The sequence below is a fragment of the Micrasema longulum genome, unplaced genomic scaffold, assembly GCF_059751315.1.
Source record: "Micrasema longulum isolate JH-2025_06_02 unplaced genomic scaffold, ASM5975131v1 h1tg000414l, whole genome shotgun sequence".
In the NCBI taxonomy this organism is placed as follows: domain Eukaryota; kingdom Metazoa; phylum Arthropoda; class Insecta; order Trichoptera; family Brachycentridae; genus Micrasema; species Micrasema longulum.
In genome coordinates, this window is record NW_028277614.1 from 191,323 (window position 1) to 211,514 (window position 20,192).

Here is a 20,192-nt window from a genome sequence, read left to right on the forward strand (position 1 = left end):
CGCCGGTGGCCGGGGTCGCGCGCGCCGGGACCATCGTGTGAAACCGAGACAATCCCGGTCGAATCGGGACGTATGGTGAGCCTACTTAAGATGAATAGACAAACACATAAAACATTCAACGTAAAGCTATAATCCAGTTCCGCCGACAACTCCGGTGAAGATTGTTCCGGAATTATGTAAGTTCAGGTTCATTGTTAAAATAATCTCATATAACGCTTCGCCTGTAGAAACATATATTTCCTTACTTTGTTTATTTTATGTTATTTATTTAGACTACGAACAAATGTACAGGTTAAATTATTTAAAATAGAAAATTGTAAACAATATAGATGTACCTATATAAAAATAGTAGGGCCTGCCATCTAATAACATGTATTCATTCAATTGTGATAAAGCGACGATGGTTTAAACTTTAAACTACGTAATAAATAAAATGATAAGTAATTGAAACAACGTTATTCGTATAAACAACGAGATAGACCCGGCAACGCTTTGCTTTTCTCGTTTACATACTATATTAAACGAGCGCAATCAAAACATTGATTTCAATTGTTGTAATTAGTTCAAATGAGATATATACCCATACTTAATACTTACATGATTATTTTTGAGTTTCGGATTACATGAATTGGGAAAATATGCGGTGAGACGGAATTTTCATAAATGGGTATTTAAACATTGTTTTTCGGTCACTGTCTCGCAGATGTCACCCTAATACTGTGCGAAAATGACTACTGCATCTCGAGACTTTTACGCTTAACTAAAATAGACGAAATCGATCTTTCGCTGTCTCGTTTTCCGCACCTCAAAACAGAATCGAATTTGTTTTTTTTTATACAGATTGTCTGATTAAAATAATTTTCTGTATGGCTACGTTTTTGCGTTTTTCAAAAATAATTACCGTATCATATTTGTATACCGTTCGCCCAAATACATTCGATAAAACTAGGCGTTTTTATGGGGTTTTGAATGGTTCTAGTTCCCATAGTAAAAAAAATATCAAAAAAACTACATACTACTACAGTGTCCTAAAAATCACTGCTTCAGTGCCATAACTCAGGGAGGAAAAACGGAAATATGTTTATTTATTTATTTTCAGTTCACAAACAGTAAAATATATCACAATATAAATACTGTTTATAAAATAAAAAATAATAACAAAACACAAAACAAAAATTAAAAATTGTAAATAGACCAAAACTTAATTTTCATTATATGTTTTTCAAGCAGTTTATTAATATTTATATAAGATTCATTTTAGTAAAATTTAATTTAAAACATATGTGATTTATACAATTGAATGAAATTTCACTAAAATATTAATAAATTTAAACAGTATCGTTAAAATAATAAGATTTTTTATGTGTAACAATAATTATAGTAATAATAGTTACAATAAAAGAAAAAAAATGATTATAAAAATGTAAATGTAAAATTATTGTGAAAATTAATTCGACAGTATAAAATAAAACGTATGTACACATGTAAATATAAATAATAAACGCATTTAAATAAAATTAAAAATGAAATTAACAAATGTAAATATGAATATTTCAGTAAGCAGAAAGCCTTATACCTATCCATAGATCTTCGCTGTCACTCTCCTAAGAGTATTTCGTTGTTGAATTTAATTTATTAGAAATATCAGCTAGTTTGCACGAAAAAGAGAGATTAAACATTATCAAGCATTCTTACAAAACTTTACTTCCAATGCTTTAAGGCTTTAAGGTAACCATAGAAACAGGTTCGGTATTTTGAAATAAAAGCATAGACTTATTAATACACATAGACGCACCCGGAACCCTCTAAAATTATGACACTTAACTTATGTCCAAACGCTCAGACATTCCCAGCGCGTAGTGAGTTGTTTTTTAACCGCCAGCCGGGTGTTGACCTAAACTTGACACCAAATTGCCCGATTGCGTCGTGAAAGCGTGTGAAATCCGTTCGGATAAACGTAAAAAGGTGGTGTAACTTTTCATTGATAAGTAGGTACCTCCTAGGTAGTTGTTTATGATTGAATTTTTTTTAAATGATTGATATTCAAATAAAGAATTCTTTTTGAAAATGTCCAACTCGGCTCTTTTTACCAACAAGGTGCACTTAATGTAGGAATATTAATTATAAAAATGTATTGAATGTCTTTAGGACCAACTCCATCGGGTATCTTACAAGGTTCCCATCTTGGTCCATTATTTTTTATTTGATTTGGCCAATTTGACATTATTGAAGAGCTCAAACACTCACTATGCTGATGACGCCAAAATATTTAAACCGATAAAATCACCAAACGATTGTGTCTGCAAAAAGATATGGACCGCCTTTCTCTATATTGTGCTCGTAATAAATTATATTTAAACATATCCAAATGCTTTCATATCACCTTTACTCGAAATATTAATATCATTCATCATTAATATAACCTTGTTACCAAATCTATTAAGAATTTATAATTAGAAATCAAACACTGATTTGAGTCTACTGAACACTTTAGTTTATTTTTTACAAATATACACATATAAAAATAAAAACTTCGTGACAATTGTTTGTCAATAAATACTTACTTTGTTATATTTTCCCCGAAATTCAAATATAAATACCTAAATTCCCCATTACCTATTAAACACTTAGCCTCACCCTTAACCATTGGTTTTTCCCTCAATTATGATCAATGTACATGCTATAGTTTATAAGATTATTTTTATTTTCTACTTAAGTACCTTGAATTATATAACTATATAAGGACATTCAATCCAAATAATCTTCACATTCGTTTGAAAATGCCCTAATAAGGCGAAAAAATTGTCACGAAGTTTTTATTTTTATATATTTATATTTGTAAAAATAAAATAAAGTGTTCAGTAGACTCAAATCAGTGTTTGATTTCTAATTATTAGATTAAATATGGAGTTCTACAAAATAAACACCAAATCAATCAATCTATTAAGAATGTTTATATAATTCGGGACCTCGGTGTTGTTTTGAATAGTAAACTCAACTACATCGAACATGTCGGACATATTACGGGTGATGCATCCAAAATGTTAGGTTTCGTCACTAGACTCAGTAAACTGTTTAAATACATAAATCCCTGGAATTTTTGTCTAACGAATTTGTTAGAAGTCGGCTTGAATATGCAACTTTAATCTGGTCCCCATACTATGAAAGTCCAAAATAAATTATTACAATGTCTATCATACAGAAATAATTACCTGTCATTGGCTGGTTTAAGTGCCCATTTTACGCTGTAAATTCACCATTCTGCCTATATTTGAACAGGTAAGTTCCTTCAATTCTTCCACCTTTTGATGTTTGTTAAGTTAAAAACCTATAACCCGTAAGATTCATCTGAATGAATTATTTTTCCTACATGCTAGGCAACGCCTAAAAATATTTTTCAATTTTTGTACCTTCATCTTCTTGGACCAGGCGGATTTATACACAATATTTTAAGTTTTTCCAAACAATTGTAGACAAGAACTGGATTGAATCCCTTTGGGAGATGTTAATATTGATATATTACAACAGGGATAAAGAACATTTTAGAGAACGGAATAAAGGAGAATATGACAGGTCATGGGCCCTGAGGATAGTGTAGATGCCTAGACTTCTATATTACCTTCTCGAAAATGTTTTTCATCTCTGTTAATTACATATGGATGAATCCACCTCTTGTCTACTAGAATTTGGACAAACTCGAAATATTGTGAAGTAACTTTTTAAAAACACAAAAAACGCCAAATGACTCAAATACCAATTTTGTGTAACCGGTCTGTGCATGAAAACGAAGTAAATAATAGCCAGGAGGAAAGTCCCTCGTTTAAAAAGTAAAATAAAATACTGTTTTTATATTTGCAGTGACAACAGGTGAATTTGTTGACAGGCGCCACGGTACAGTTGGTTAAAACGCTACGTGCGAATGGCATCGCAGTTCGATTCCCGTCAGTTGTAAGATAAGATTTACAAATTGTTTTTTCTTTATCGGTCTGGGAGTAGCATATTTTTAAAAACTTCCTTCTCTTTCCCACAAAAAAGTATCTGAGGATCGTTTACAAAAACAATAAAACATAACTTTTATTATAATACAATATTAGTAATAAGCCCCGAGGGTACTAAATAAAGTACTAAAAAATACAAAACTCATGTAGATCTATAATAATATTATCATGTTATTTAGAGAACGAAATTATTATAACATGCATAATATTTTTTATTATTACATACCTACATATTTGCGTTGGTGTTGTTTATTTGATTTGATAACTTTCATTATCTGGAGATACTGTTTCAAATCATGATTTTTATACGATATGTTTTTCCATACGAACCATAAATGGGCAAAAGAATTTAAAAAAAAATAGATTCGACAAAAAATATCTATCCGATTATGGCGTTATGTCGTATCGATGCATATTATTTTAAGGCAGTAGTTATTTGATAATAATAATTATTACTGTGGGTATTAAAGTCATATGAAATGTTTGGTTAATGGGCCTTTTGAAAGTCCACCCTGAACTAAAAAGTCACGTTTCTTCCTCGCTTACGTTGAAGTTTTGTTGTGACTTTTCAATGAAATCAGTTCAGTCTTGTAGTTACTTTTATTGTAAGTATAATTTCCAAAATGATTAGTAACACGAGAATTTTCTAGTTCTGGGCTGGTATTCCAAACGCTCTCGCGGCCGTATTATCTCGTGTATTTACCTACAAAATACACGAGAAGAACGGTTTTTCGTGCCGCGGAAGTGGTTCAGAATAGCACCCCTGATTATTTACACCCACTTAATACGATAAGTATAATTTGTTTCTTCCAGTTTCTTGCAGACTATATACTCGTAGATGGAGCTATGACTGATTCCAAATACAAACTAACTTACTTCCCACTGAAAGGCCACGGGGAGTCCATAAGGATGATATTTGCCTACGCGAATGTTGATTTTGAGGACTTGAGAATTCTCCAAGGTGATTGGCCGGAATTGAAGAAAAGTACGTTTTCCTAATTATGTTTGTTATTGTTAAAACACGATTTGACCGATTCTTTGGAAAACTTTAATTAAGGAACAGAAAATACAGATTTAGAGTAGAGTTAGGATATAAGTTTTTAAGTCTTTGTCTTTTGGTGGAATTCAATAATATGTAGGTAGGCATTATACAATAAAAAGGATACGGAAATGTTCAGTTTACTCGTAAAACAGTTATTTTAATCGTTAAAAATCATTTTTTGAAATTACAGTAACAAAATGTTTTTAGTATGTTTGAAAACTGTTATTAAATACATATACTCGTATGAGGGTGATACAGTTTTAGATGAGTATTTTGGTAAATATTATTTTAGATTATCCCAAGCAGAAGTTGCCCGTGTTGGAAGTCGATGGAAAGTTTCTGCACCAGTCTGTGGCCATCTGCAGGTTCCTCGGGACGAAGTTCGGTCTGGTGCCGAAGGATCCTTTCAAGGCAGCTCGCCTAGATGCTCTTGTCGATGATATTAAGGACGTTCAAGAGAGTGAGTTATATGATCTACAAATAATATTGATTAATTAATTAGAATCGGGTTATAGTTCTGTTGACGCAGTAGAGTCTAAATCACAAGTCCTAGACAGAATTAAAAATGACAGATTTTTAATATTTGGGTGAATCTTATTAAAAAACGAATAATTTTTGTTTTAAAAAATCCCCTCCTATCTTCTACCGGGTAGATTTAAAAATATTTTTTGATTTTTCTGTTTATGTCATATTTCTCATCATGACTATTTATATTACTCGTATATTTACGCGGTTGAAGATATTAGAATTAGTTTGCACCTGGTAGTTCAACCGTGCAGTGGTATATTTGTATTTATACCGTTCTTTTTTATATTTTTTTAAATGCGAGCTGTATTATTTTTTACCTCGCTTATAATGTACGAGGTTTATATTTACTTTAAAGGGATATTTATTTATTTGTTTACTTCGAAAATCAATATTCTTTTAAATTTATTTAAATGAAACAAATATTTACTACTCACTACGCAAACATCGTGTAAGTCCTGATTTAGACTTTTGCATCGCGCCCCCGCCCCCGCGCCCGCCCCCGCCCCCGGTTGCATTCTCCGTTAACTCTTGTGTGGCTGTGATGTCACACTAGTCCGACATAGGACACGAGACTTGATATATCTCTTTTTTTTTTTAAAGTATGAATTCGTATTTTTTACAATCTTCAAAGTATACGTTTTTAAACCGCTCTGAAAAATTACGCGTGGACATAAAAAAAAAACTGCACAGTTTCCATCGGAAGTTTTTTCTCTATTTTTTTGTAAAATAAAAAAAACGTGATAATACCCCATTCAGCGGCACTCTATACAGATACCTTATACAAGAGAGAGCACGAAGAAAGAAGTCATAACAAAGAAGACAGAGACGCTGTTTTGCGGTGGGTGTTGTCTAAAACAGATTCAGTCTTCAATCGATTGATGAGTGATAGAGGACGCACGCGCGTAACATGAGCGGCGTATTTGTGATTTTAAATTTATTTTCCCATAAAAGGACTAAATTATTTGTTTTTTGTATAAATTATGGTAAAGGAATTATTAAACTGTATGTCTCCATGTTTTTTTTTTTCAACTGAACTTTTGAATATTCCGTCTTTTACTAGTGGTAACACGATGTTACATCACCGCGCGCAAAGGGATTATTTACCACAGTCTTTTAGTAGTTAACTTAAAAAGGGGCGACGCGTCAACAGATGGGTGACGTCTTGGGGAGTGACATCATCGCTCGGGCAGGTGTCGATCTCAGATATCTCGAATCTGCGCAGGTAGCTCATGAACCCACTTCTTCCCGTCCGGATTTGTGTAAGCTCGTATTCCGCACGCTGCAGTTTCCTGAAATCAAAGGCACGGTAAATTAGATGGAAAAAACATTTTTGCTACCTTTCCCGTGGGTTCTATTTAATAGCGATCATTCCCGAGTTGTAAAGTTCTGTTTTTTATTTTATAGATATTGTATTTATACGAGTACCTACTTTAGATAAAGTGGAGGAAAAGATAGAAAGTGTTTTACTTTCTTTCGTGAAACAATTTGATATCAAATAACACGTTCAAAAGGAGATATATTCAATTTCAGAATTGAGGGCCCATTTGACACTTAAGACACCGGAAGCTAAGAAAGAGATGGAATATATATTTGAATCATTTTGGAAAGCAGCCGATGAAGGAGCTGCCGAGGGTTACATGTATGGATCAATGGTAATATTAGAATTTTTAATTATTGTGCATTAAAGCTGTATATGATGTAGACAAGTAGTAATTAAGTCGGTACTCAGAAATGGTTTCGTTTTGGTGTTCAAATTTCAAATTTTCATTTTTAAACAAAATTTCAAATTTAAACATCGCATTGACCGAAATTAATTCGAATGATTCCGAAATGATTCACTATGAAGTGTAGAACAGTTTTCATAAATAACCATCGATAATTCAACTGACATAGGAAAATGATTAATTTTTTTTACCGTCCAAAGGTATTTTTCTATTTATTTCTAAAGTTAGCTTATATTACAATACATAGTATATAAACTAATATTTACACTTATTTTACTTACATATCTATTTACATCATTTTACAGCACACATAACCTTTCTTTTAAAATTCATTAATTCTTTTTCATTCTTCATACATTCAGGCATCTCTTCTTACATTTTCAAACCTTTATACATAATACAATTTTGAGATTATGTTTTTTTTTAAATGGCAGCCTAATTCTATCCTTATTTTTAGTAATAAAATTAAGGACATTTTTATTTAGCACTATCTTATTAATGGAGTATTTGGGCATTTGATTGATTAATAATTTAAATATAAAAACAAGCATATTATACATCAGACTATTTTTTATTGTTATCCAATGAAGATCTTGTTGCATTTTATCTATTTTATTATACCTACTTTTCTTTAGCACTATTCACATGGCTCTGTTTTTATGTATTTCCAATTTATTAAAATTACCGTCATTGACTAAAAATAATACTGATGAGCAGTAATCCATATGTGGAATGATTATAGTTTTATATGTGAGTTCTGCAGTATTTCTCAATCTTCAAAGAAATAATATTTTTTTAGATATTTTTTAAAAAACAATAGTTTCACCAACTTTATATACATTCATCATTATGCTTGGTTTTTTTCTTCCCATTTCCATGTATTTCGTTTTTCCAACATTCACTTTTAGTTTGTTGATTTGAAGCCATTTTGATATCCTGTTTAAGTCGTCATTTAATTTGTTGATGGTTTCTGCATAGTGTTTACCCGCTCTATAGATGATTAATGTGTCATCGGCAAATAGTTCGGTAGTCAGATGGCAGAAAAGACCATCTGTAATTTTCTAAAATGTTCAGGAGAGCTGAAATACATCTCAATTTCAAGACTTTAATCCGCAAACTGAAATATTTTAGTGTTGCTTTTCAAAAATAAATTATCATTCTAAATGACGCTGATTTTTTTTTTTTTTTCTGCATGTATTTACTGAAATATTAATGAAAACTTTTGAAAACTTAAACATAGACAAAAATACAGATGGTCCCTTCTGCTATCTGACTACCGAGTTGCACTTTGCTATGTTTTATTATTTGGATTATGTCGTTTATATATAAATGATGAATAAAATCGGTCCTATAATATATATATATATATCCTTGGGGAATTTCTTCTATCGGTTTAGATGTTTCGCTGTCTATTTTAGTAACTATTTTTCTTCCTCGAAGATATTCTTTCAATAAATTAAGAGCAAAGTCCTATTATTTCAAATATAGATGCCTTAGTATAAATATTATGCCCAATCAAACGATGACCTTATTGAATGACAACAGTCCGGTTGGATTCTATAGTTATTTTTTAAGGTTTTAAGTGGAATTTATTTATTTTATTTATTCTTCTTATCAGCCCGTATCTCCCCACTGCTGGATGTTGCAATGCATCTTCTTGATCTTTCCGCGTTTTTCTGTCCCGCGGTGCTATTCTGAACCGCTCTCGCGGCCGGAGAAAACCCTTTTTTAAAAGCTGTTTCTACGGCCGCGAAAGGGTTTAGAATAGCACCCCCGGTCGCCGTGTCTGTTTTCACCCACGTCCCTCGAGTTCGATGTCGTCAGTCCAACTCCTCTGCGGTCTACCTACCCGTGTCGAGGACATTACACAATTTACTTTTATTTTTTTGCATGTGAAACATAACATTATGAAGAGAGAAATTTACAAAATTTTAAAACAGTTTAAAATACTACACATCATTTGTTTTTTTGTACCTATACATTATTTCATAAAACGTACAAAAATATAACAAAAAGTATAAAATTACGGTTTAGGCTTGCCGAAGATGGCGATATATAGGTATAATGTTTTTTTAGGAGCTAGAGCTTTTAATCAATTTCAAAATTTGAATAAATTACATTTAGACAATCGCCACGCGGGGAGTCTAAATTGACAACAATGTATCTTTATTATCTCAAAAACACATAGTTATTTTAAAAGCAAATTCTTAAATTCAATCCATGTATCACCTATCGAAGAATATAGTTTATAATTAGCGGCCCCGTAGTGTAATAGTTTAGATGTTTGCCTCGGACGTCAGTGTTTTTTTAAATTTTTTATTTATTTATTTTTTTACAAGAAATATTTGCGTTCTTATGATTTACCCAAATATTTAATTTTGAGGGCCATTTTCAACGAGTTGTAAATAACTCACTATAAGAAAATGGAATCAAGTTGAGGTAGAGTGGGATTCGAACCAGGGACCTTCGGTCCGTGAGTCCGAGACACTAGCCACAGGACCACAGAACAGAACAGAACCCGATTTTAAATTTCTATTTCCGTTGAGGTAGCAAAAAAACGTGATCAAGCCTGGGTTTTCTGTGCTGTAATGCATAGCTATTAATTGGGCCTCCTGGCGTGTTGTAGAGAAAAAAATGCCCGCTACAAATAAATACACGCAGTGTTTATCAACAATGGGAGTTCAGGTTTTCATTTATTAAAAAAAATATTTTTTTATCGTAACAAGCCAAAAGGAACAGAACATTTTGGCTTGAAAATAATCTTACTTAGTTTTGGTTACGTAACTAATTACCTCTAAATGTTAAGTTCGTTATGCATGCACATACTGTATTTGAATATTTGGCCCAAGTTTACAAGTGTGTTTGTATTTATTTTATCGAATAAAACTTATACTTCCAGATTTCTTGGGTGGATATTTATCTGACGGTGATGGCTGAAGTGCTCCCATCCTACCTTAACGCGCCGGACATGATCAAACCGTATCCTCGTTTAGTCTCGCTCACGGAGAAGGTGAGGTCTCAGGACGGAATCAAGAAGTGGATAGAAACGAGACCTGCGGATAATTATAAAATGCCCTCGTAATTAGTCGACTCGTGTTATTTCTTATTCATTTCAATGGATTATAATACCACAATAAAAGATCACGTTTTTACGAATCAATTGTAGTTTTATTTGAAAGCGTATGTTTAACGGAAACTGACAGATTCCGAAACTAAACAGATTTGCAATTGTTGATCATAATAATAATAAACGACATATGCTTTTTTGATTTAAATGTTTTTAACTTTTGACCACACGATATGTTAATAAATAAAACAACGTTCAATTTGGTTCATCTCGTAGACTGTTTTATTGAACCAAAGCTCCTCCATTTTATTTCCCTCCGAAAGTCGCTTTATTAGCGTGTCAAAACAAAGAGACATTATTTCTCCTGCCAAATCTTCTACACTTGTACTTGGAAATCGGATACACGTCATATTGTCACCTAAGATAGAGCATATGGGAACTATTTTACTTGCGTTGTTGGCTGTATTACAGCACAAACTGGTATGATTATATTATATAATACATACGTCGCCGTCGGTATACTATCTGGATCTCCAGTTCTCGTTCATTCTATGATATGTATTACATAGTGGGTTTAGTTTGGCTAAGGAGCCAGAGGGAATCCAGTGAGACGCACAGCGGGAACGTGCCCGGCTACCTAAATGGTTCATAGTTCACGATACACACATATTCGCACTATGCAGGACGTGCTTCTGTATGCGTTGTTCGGGTATGGGCAACCTTTTTCTAGTCTGAGTCGATTGTCGATTTTCCCCTTAGCTGCGGGAAATAACCATATGCACATACAAAACATGCATAAATAGATTACATTAGTCAGCGAATACCCTATGAAAATAAATCACAGTAAATAAATAAAAATGACATTTGATGCACTCCGAATTGAAATTATTTTCTTGATCAATAACCGCAGTTTAAGGATAGTAAAATTGTATTAGATATTACATACACATACTGACACTCTCTGGATTGAAATTATTCCAATGTTCCGAATGTATTTATTTATTTTCTCTGAAATCTAGTTTGACACTTCTGATTTTTTTTCCACCATTCCGGGCCGCCCTTATTTTCGAATGATTGTTGTTATTTTTTTGTAGCATTTTTTTTTGTGGATAAAAATTGCGCGGATAAGTAACGCTTCTGTGTAATGACCTTAAGTTAAAAGCTGTATCTTGTGTTACTATTGAATGAGACGTAGTATGTTTTGTGTTGAAAAAACTTTTGGCCAGCGAAATCAATGTAAAAAAAATATTTTTTTTTTACATAAGCATTCATGAATTTAATTCCCGCCAAACTGCAAATGCGGTTTTTTTGCAGGGATCTCTCTCTTTAAATAATTTAGTAACACAATATAATGTACACATGATAAAAATCTTAAATACATCAATAAAATAAATTGAAAAAAAATATATAAGCAAAATACAGTCTTTTTGATACCGAAATATATAAAAAATAATAAACTTGTATCTAACGGTCAAGTCAGTTAAAAGCTATGTCCTACTATACAGATACAGTCGAAAAATAAAAGCGTTCACTCGGTCGCTGATTTTAAATAATAAAACGGACAACTACACTTTTCAGCTGTAATACGTACATCACTTTTAACTGTGTTATGAGTACCTAATTTTAAACATTATTTGGTGATGCACAATAAGTTTTTCTGGGTTATTATGCCGTGTGTCGTTCGTACTCTCTACCGACGTTTCGGATCGCGTTACAGCGTCCATCATCAGGGTTGATGTCGGTAGAGAGTACGAACGACACACGGCATAATAACCCAGAAAAACTTATTGTGCATCTTAACGGCCGTGAAAATCTAAGAAGTTTAATTATTTGGTGAATTTGCGAATTTTCAAAGGCGAGTGATCAAAAAATAAAAAAATCTGAACAAAACAAAACATTTCATGGAAGTTATTATCAAAACAAAAAGGTTCGAAACAACTACCGAATAAAGTAACATATTGTACGAATTAATGGAATACAACTCCTTGTAATCATAAAATAAGCTTTTTTATTAATATTTTGAGTTAAAGGTGACGTAGAATCATAAAATATTTTTTAGTTAATAGAGTGTATGTCCTCCGTTTGCTTTTATAACAGCCTAAATACGGTTCGGCATGGAATCAATTAAATTTTGGTTTCGGCCATTTCCTCACAACAGGCCTGGAGGCCCAATTACAGTGGTGACTTATATCACAGAACACCCAGGCTTGAGAAAACTAACATTAAATTTTTGTGTTCTCACCGGGAATCGAACCCGGAACCTTCCGTGTATGAGTCAAGCGTCTTGACCGCTACACCACGGAGGCCGCCAAAATATTTATTCTGTTATCTCAAAACCATATCTGAATAACAGCTTTTATCATCTTTATCTTGGTGATGCAGTTAAATTTTTGCATCTTAAATTTAAAAAACACCCACAAAATTAAAAATAACTTTAGATGAATAAGTAACTCAGATACCAAAATAGTATTCAAATTCTTAATTTCCACACAAGTCATGGTCAAAATAGCTTTGTCTTCAAAGATGTAAAAAATTATAATAATCTTTCCCATGAACTAAAAACTATTAAAAATAATATATCAATAAATAAATTCAAAGTAAATCTAAAGATTTTTTTTGAACACGCGTAAAACCTGCATTCAATTTTTATTAGTATGAATGTCTTATTATTTTATGTTTTTTTCTTTAATATATCCTATGTTTTTTTTCTCATGTACTCGTATATTCAACATTATATAAACTCTTATAAATTAACAACTACAACAGTGTAAGTCACTCTCCAAGCACAAGAGTTAGTCTCTTTTTTTGGCGAGTTACAGTGATAACATTTACTAGATGTATAAAAGTAGATCTGTATAGAATTTTTAAAAAAACATGTATCTTTTATGAAATTTATTAATAAAAAATAAAAAAATATATATATATAATATAAATACATAGTTTATATAAAAAAAAAAAAACAGTTTGTATCTAATAATGTAGGTAGGTATGTATACCCTACTAATCTGATAAGGAAAACGTATAAAACGTGTAATATAAAGCGATAATCGAATAATTTGTTTCCGCGGACAACTCCAGTGAAGAAAGTTTATTTCGACTAGCGTTGGAATTCGTTTTAAATTGAGTAAGTTCACGTTCAATGTGGAAATAATGTTACATAAATCCTTGTTCATGAAAACATATTGTTTTATAAACAATAATAAAATCTGTTTATAGAGTTGAACTTATTTCGGAAGAGTCGCGGTAGTATACACAATACACACTGACTAGAGCAAGTAGTGTATAACCGGTCTGTGCATAAAACTAAATAAATAATGGCCAGGGGAAAATACCCTCGTTTAGCAAGAATAGTAAAACAGTGTTTTTATATCTGATGTGCTTAAAGGTGAATTTTTAGACAAGTGCCGCGGCACAGCTGTTCAATGGCCGACTGTGAATAGTGTCGGGGGTTCGATTCCTGTCAGTTGCAAGAAAAAAATCTAAGAAATATTGTTTCTCAGTTGGTCTGAGTTTTGTGATGTATTTTTCGTAACTTCCACTTCCGGATTTATATTCCTTTGAATATGGAAGTATCCTTTCTTTCCCACAACAAAATACACTTTTATTTCAATGTTAGTAAGGCGAGCCTAAAAGGGAAAAAAACTAGATCAAAATACATAGTTGGTGCGTAATGCTTTACGTCATTTTTTCTAAATCGAAATTATTGCAACACGGCGTTCATAAAAGTTTGTTTTATTATATACGTATGTACATATTCGCGTTGGTGTCGTTAATTTTATTTGATAAATTTAATTATCTGGTAATACTGTTTTATATCACGATTTTTATAAAATGTATTTTATTCGTAGGAACCACAAACATCAAAATAAATGGGAGAGTGAAATGAAGTAATTTGATTAATTCGACAAAAAAAAATGACAAAATTACGGGGCTATGTTGCATCGAAGTATAATACCGAAATATCAGATACTACGAGAACCGATACAAATATGTAAAATGGATTTAGAAAAATTAATTGTGTTTTCAAAATCAATATGGATAATGTGGAAAAATGTTTTCATTCAGAATTCAAAAAAAAAAAACATCTCAACGAAAACGCGACATGTTTGGCCTTAACAAGTGGGAGGTCAAGATTCGTGAAGACGTAATATTTTAATTTAAACGGTCACAATGTCAACAATGGTCAAAATTAAACCAAATCGTGACGTATCAGGGGCGCGGCCAATGCAATGAATCGTTTTCGCAATAAATTGAAAAAAAAATATGCAGCTTTTTAGTAAGCATCTTAAAATAATAAGGAAATGTATATTTTTTTTCATTTATAATTTCAAATAAATAAGGGTCTATGGAAAAATATCATACTATACAATGTTTCACCAATGACTTTGTGGAGTAACATTTTAAATGTATTAAAAATAAAACACTTTGTATATAGACCGCACACGGGCTTAATATTTTAACACAATTAATTTTAGGTATTCTGATTACCCATCACCAGGTGAAACTATTAACTGAACCAAAGCACAGAATATAAAATTGTTATTATGTACTAAATAACGAATACCGCCGCGGACTCGATGTTAACTCTAATTTTTAAATTTATATATTTACAATTAATAGAAAAACCTACCATGCTCACCCCATCTACCTCACCGTGCCTTACCCCCGCAACACCACCCTGCCTTACCACCTGCATACAACCCTATCATTACCTAATTTCTATTCTGTATTCTGTACATTGGTTTAGTTAATAGTTACACCTGATGATAGGTAATCAGAATACCCGAAACTAGTTGTGTTATAATATTAAACTTGTGTGCGGTCTATATATAGAAAGGCTTTATTTTAAATAACTTTAAAATACTGTCTAGACAAACAAAGTTTTTTGGTTTACCATAGTCCTTATAAAGTTTGATTATAATGACAATTATCAGCAAATGTGACGACATAACTTTGTAGTAACGTCTAAGGAGTGATTTATATTGACACACAAAAAATTATTCGTATCTGGCATGTTATTTTTTTTAAAAATACAATGATTTACATATAAATCGACATAAGTATATAAAATCAGCATTAAAACAAAAAAAAAACAAAAATAAACCTACTTATTAACGACGTTTAAAAACGTTACGTCATTTTGCAAAAATCTTAGAGATAGGACAAATGACCAATGTAAATCGATCGAATAAAAAATAACTCGTTTGTTGTTCATGAAAAAAAGTATTTAATGTCTTATTTTTTAGTAAATAATTGTCTTAACACATTATAATAGGCTTGTTTCTGCGTTTTTATATCAATTTTCGGAAACAGAGTTTCATGTTTTCATGAAAAAACTGATAAAATAGATTTGATCAGTTGAAAAATATAAAATAAAAATATTTTATCATTTCCAAAATACATTATTTATTAATAATATAAGACTTATTTTGTTTCAATTTTAGTCAGACGGCTGCATCGATAGAACCATGACTGATTCCAATTACAAGCTAACTTACTTCCCATTGAAAGCCTTTGGGGAGTCCATAAGAACGATATTTGCTTACGCGAATGTTGATTTTGAGGACGTGAGAATTCCCCATGCTGATTGGCCGAAATTGAAGAAGAGTAAGTTTTTCTAATGACGTACCTTGTATACGAGTAGTACTTGCGAGAGATTTTAATGGATGGGTGGGAACTCGAAGAGATACATAGAGTTCGCACTAGGTATATCGTATGATATGAGAATGTGGGGCGCAGAAAGTGAGAGACGAGGATGTGTTGTTGTCTATGGCCACAGTGCCCAATGGACCTATATAAGGACGCGTAACACGTCACTCGCCCTTCTCTGTCTTCACCAGTATTCAAATTCACTCTAAAATATTATTTGTGTAATCTTTGTATTTTCGTGTGTAATAAACCAAAAATTGTAAGTAACTTAAATTATTTTATTTATTTACTCCTTGAGGTTAAATCCATTCAATCATAACATGTTTTACATGAACTAACAAATAGCTACTATCAAGTAGAGTGTAATAATAATACCTCTACAAGAGAGAAGTTTGGACTTGGAAAAACAGAAATGAAAGTAGGCTGAATGCTGTCAAAATGCGATTCATAAATTGCATTTTGACCCCATAAGGCAAATGTGTGATATAACTATGGACGATAGATGCACAACTGTCGAGATCCGTACATTATGTAAGGCTGAGATAAGCATTATTAACAAAGTCAAGAAAAGATCTCCGCGCGTTGGTTTGGACATGAAGAGCGAATGGACAGCAAAAGAACGGCTAAAACTATTTACAATGCGAATGTTGATGGATGCAGAAATTTGCGGTTTCCTCTCCAGTAATCAAATGCCGAGAAGTTTCTTAACAAAGCCACTGTCGACTTTCCCGCCAGATCCTCACACAAAAGATAAAGCAGTTAGAAAGAACATACCTATTGCAGTAAATATTATAACCCTTATGCATAATAAGCAAGGCGAAAATAAGCAAACGCCATTTTTAAAAAAAGGAGTAAGGGTAAAGATCTAGTTGTAGAAAAAGCACGTTTATTTCAATGAATGTAATTTGGTACATAAACTTCGTTGCACCATGCTGCAGTCGGTCACGACTCAATTGAAAAATTGTACGTATTAATTTTTATTTTCCACTTTGACACATGTGGTTTTTTTAAAAGTAATAATTATATTTATACAAGGACTTCATACATTTAAAAATAATTAATAAATACTAGACCCCAGTCAATTCTAAATTGGCACGGGAAACTGGTTTACATTGCATTTTCCCTAAAAAAAATTTCATAATAAAACTAGATACCTATGTTTAAAATATAAACGTCGTAATTTCCCAAAATAGACCTCACTCGACCGGATCGCGTAGTGCAAATCCAAGAATTTCCAGGGTTTCCTCTCCTGAAAGATTTCAGTGCCGTGAAAACGAACCCTTCAAACTGCCTACGCTAAGAGGCACCAAAGGCGCCAGAGGGAGTTAGGGGTCCATGTCCGTAAAAAGATATTTACCTTTCTAAAATATTTTCGACAATATCGAGATAAAATAAAAGAGATATAAATACTGATTTCTTAGTAGGGGAGTGTATCGGGCTTTCTTAAATAATAATTAAATGTAAAAATACGAAAATGTAAAAATTCAAATAATACGGAGTCTGGTACCATAGTTCAAGATCAGTATTTGAGTAAATGAAATTTTAGATTATCCCATGCAGAAGTTGCCCGTATTGGAAGTTGATGGAAAGGTCCTGAACCAGTCTGTGGCCATCTGCAGGTTCCTCGGGACAAAGTTTGGTCTGGTGCCGAAAGATCCTTTCAAGGCAGCTCGTCTAGATGCTCTTGTCGATGATTTCAAAGACGTTCAAGAGAGTAAGTTATATTTTATTTTAAAATAATATTAGACTGCACGACATCATTGAGGGAATGGCTGTGGGGATAAATTATAGAGGGCACCCCCGACGGGAATATTTGGAGCAAGTGTGCGAAGATTTAAACTGCTCCTCATATGTCGAGCTGAAGAGGGCTGCAGAAAATAGAGACCAATGGAGGACGAGATGCAGGACTTTGCTGCAAACCAGTCTCCAGGATTAAGACTGCGAAGGGGATTAGAATCGGGTTATGGTCCTGGTGACGTGGTAGAGTCACGGAGTCTAAATCACAGGTCTAAAGCTCCACGCTCTGCCGCAACCTGATTCCCATTTTCTAATACAGCTATTTATACCAAATTCAAAAATATGGTAAATGTTATTAAATATTTGTGTAAAACAACTTACCAACTTTTATATGTCTACCGGTTTCGAGACGTAGCCATCTCTTCGTCAGGATACCAATTAAACCAACATACAAAACCTACTATACACATTCACCATATTTGCACAAAAATATAAAATCAACACGACATGCATTTCAATAAGTCCCCGTTATATGCACGTTACATAACCTAATCAAGGCATGCTTTTTAAAATGCATGTCGACATTCATTTTAACACGACATGCATTTTAATAAGCCACCGTTACATGTGCTATAACATGCACGTTACATAACCTAATCAGTGCATGCTTATAAAAATGCATGTCGTGTTGGTTTTACCTTTTCGTGCAACAACTATGGTGAAGGTGTAGTGGGTTTTGCATGTTGGTTTCATTAGTATCCTGACGAAGAGACAGGTACGTCTCGAAACCGGTAGGTATGGAAAAGTCGGTATTTGGTCATATACAAATATTTAATAACATTTAGTAAAATGTTTGACCATAAAATTAATGTTTTAAATAGTTATAATAAAAATGACAGATTATAGAATTAAAATATTTGGGTAAATCATCTAAAAGAAACTATTATACTTGTTTTGAAAAAATCTACTATCATTTACCAGGTTATTTTTAAATAATATTCAGCAATTGAAGATAAGATAACGAGGCTGCGCCCTGGTGCCTGTACTTCGCCTGTAGTGGTTGAGGTTCTTATCAGAGGAGAGTTGTGATTTATTTTATAGGTAATCTCTAAAAAAAATCATCAATTTGTGCCTACATATAAGTACATAATATAATTATAAATTACTGTTTTTTTCTGTGGTTCTGTGAAAATCCACTCAAACAACAATTATTACTAACCACGCGATATACCTAGCTTTATTCTACACTATTTTAATACGATACTTGTATTTCATTTATTATTTATTTTAACACTTTATATCCATATAAGGGCGGGCATATTGCCTTAAGGCAATTTCTTCCTACCTACCCAAACCGTTCAGATTGAGAAAATTACAAGTACATGGACATATTGGAATCATACAATTTTAGACAAAAATCAAAAACAAAGATTAAGAAAATAAAAACACATAAAACAAATAAACACTTTACTTTAAAGAAGAAGGATAAAGGAACAACTTAAATATTTAGACATTTCAATCTTGACGTAAATACTAATGTTTAATGTACTAATGTTTATAAACAATAGGATAAAGGAACAACTTTAATATTTAGATAGTGACATTTCAATCTTGACTTAAATGTAAAAACTAATGTTTAATGTCTTATGTACTAATGTTTATAAACAAATACCACAATGACCTTCGGCAGATATTTCCATTATGATTTAACTGTCAACACTGAGCGCTGGCCGATTCCTTTTAAAATGAATAATACCAAAAACGGCCACTGCGAAGGCCACATGTCCTATGTGATACACAATATGTCGACGGTATCAATTATCAAATGGTATACTTTTGTACTTATCAGTTGTGACATAAACTATCAAAAACAATATTAATCACTCTCACGTAAAGTTGAAGAAAATTACATGCGTCGTTGTTCTATTATCCCGACGATATTTACTTTTAACAGGGTAAGGAAAAATATGGAAAAACTAGGAAAAATATGGAAATGAGGACCCACATGACACTTAAGACACCGGAAACTAAGAAAGAGATGGACGATATGTTTGAATCATTTTTGAACTCCGTCGATGAAGCGGCAGCTGTGGGTTACTTATGTGGATCTACGGTAATATTTGTTTATTAAAAATCATACCAAAGTAGAAAAATTGAAGCGGGGCGCAGTCGATAAGACGGCTAACTGTGAATCTTGCGTCACGGGTTCGATTCCCGCCAGTCGCTAGAAAGAAATCTAAGAAATATTTTTTCTCGATCGGTCTGGGTGTTGTGATGTATTATTCATAACTTCCTTCCATATCATATCTTTCCCATCTACCGGATAAGCCTTCGAAGAAGAGGCTTAGCGGGCATGGCCATCTTTCCCACGAGGGCACGCGGGGCACGAGCCCACGGCCCCCGTTCTGATGGCGGCCTCGACATTCTAAAGGGACACCTTTCTAAAA

The 20,192-nt window shown here is 32.7% G+C and overlaps 1 protein-coding gene and 1 long non-coding RNA gene across 7 annotated transcripts in view; one reads left to right on the forward strand and one right to left on the reverse strand.

The window, feature by feature from the left end:
- The window catches only part of LOC148281748 (glutathione S-transferase-like), a 23,725-nt gene continuing 3,533 nt past the window's right edge, over positions 1–20,192 (forward strand). The window contains exons 1-8 of one of the 6 annotated variants that reach the window (XM_088226182.1): positions 1–176; positions 3,859–3,948; positions 4,812–4,983; positions 5,333–5,500; positions 7,099–7,220; positions 15,804–15,966; positions 17,555–17,722; positions 19,737–19,858. In XM_088226182.1, coding sequence (XP_088082308.1) covers positions 4,845–4,983; positions 5,333–5,500; positions 7,099–7,220; positions 15,804–15,966; positions 17,555–17,722; positions 19,737–19,858 — 882 coding nt within the window. In that variant the 5' untranslated portion in view covers positions 1–176; positions 3,859–3,948; positions 4,812–4,844. Of the gene's footprint in view, positions 177–3,858; positions 3,949–4,811; positions 4,984–5,332; positions 5,501–7,098; positions 7,221–10,191; positions 10,453–13,395; positions 13,484–15,803; positions 15,967–17,554; positions 17,723–19,736; positions 19,859–20,192 lie in introns of those variants that run through there. The other 5 variants (XM_088226179.1, XM_088226181.1, XM_088226183.1 and 2 more) reach the window with 5 other exon arrangements.
- LOC148281749 (uncharacterized) overlaps positions 5,395–20,192 on the reverse strand; it is a 26,488-nt gene continuing 11,690 nt past the window's right edge. Inside the window, exons 2-3 of the long non-coding RNA XR_015822289.1 lie at positions 6,673–6,857; positions 5,395–5,514 (exon numbers count right to left, since the gene is read on the reverse strand). This is a non-coding gene — a long non-coding RNA (uncharacterized LOC148281749). The remainder of the gene's footprint in view (positions 5,515–6,672; positions 6,858–20,192) is intronic.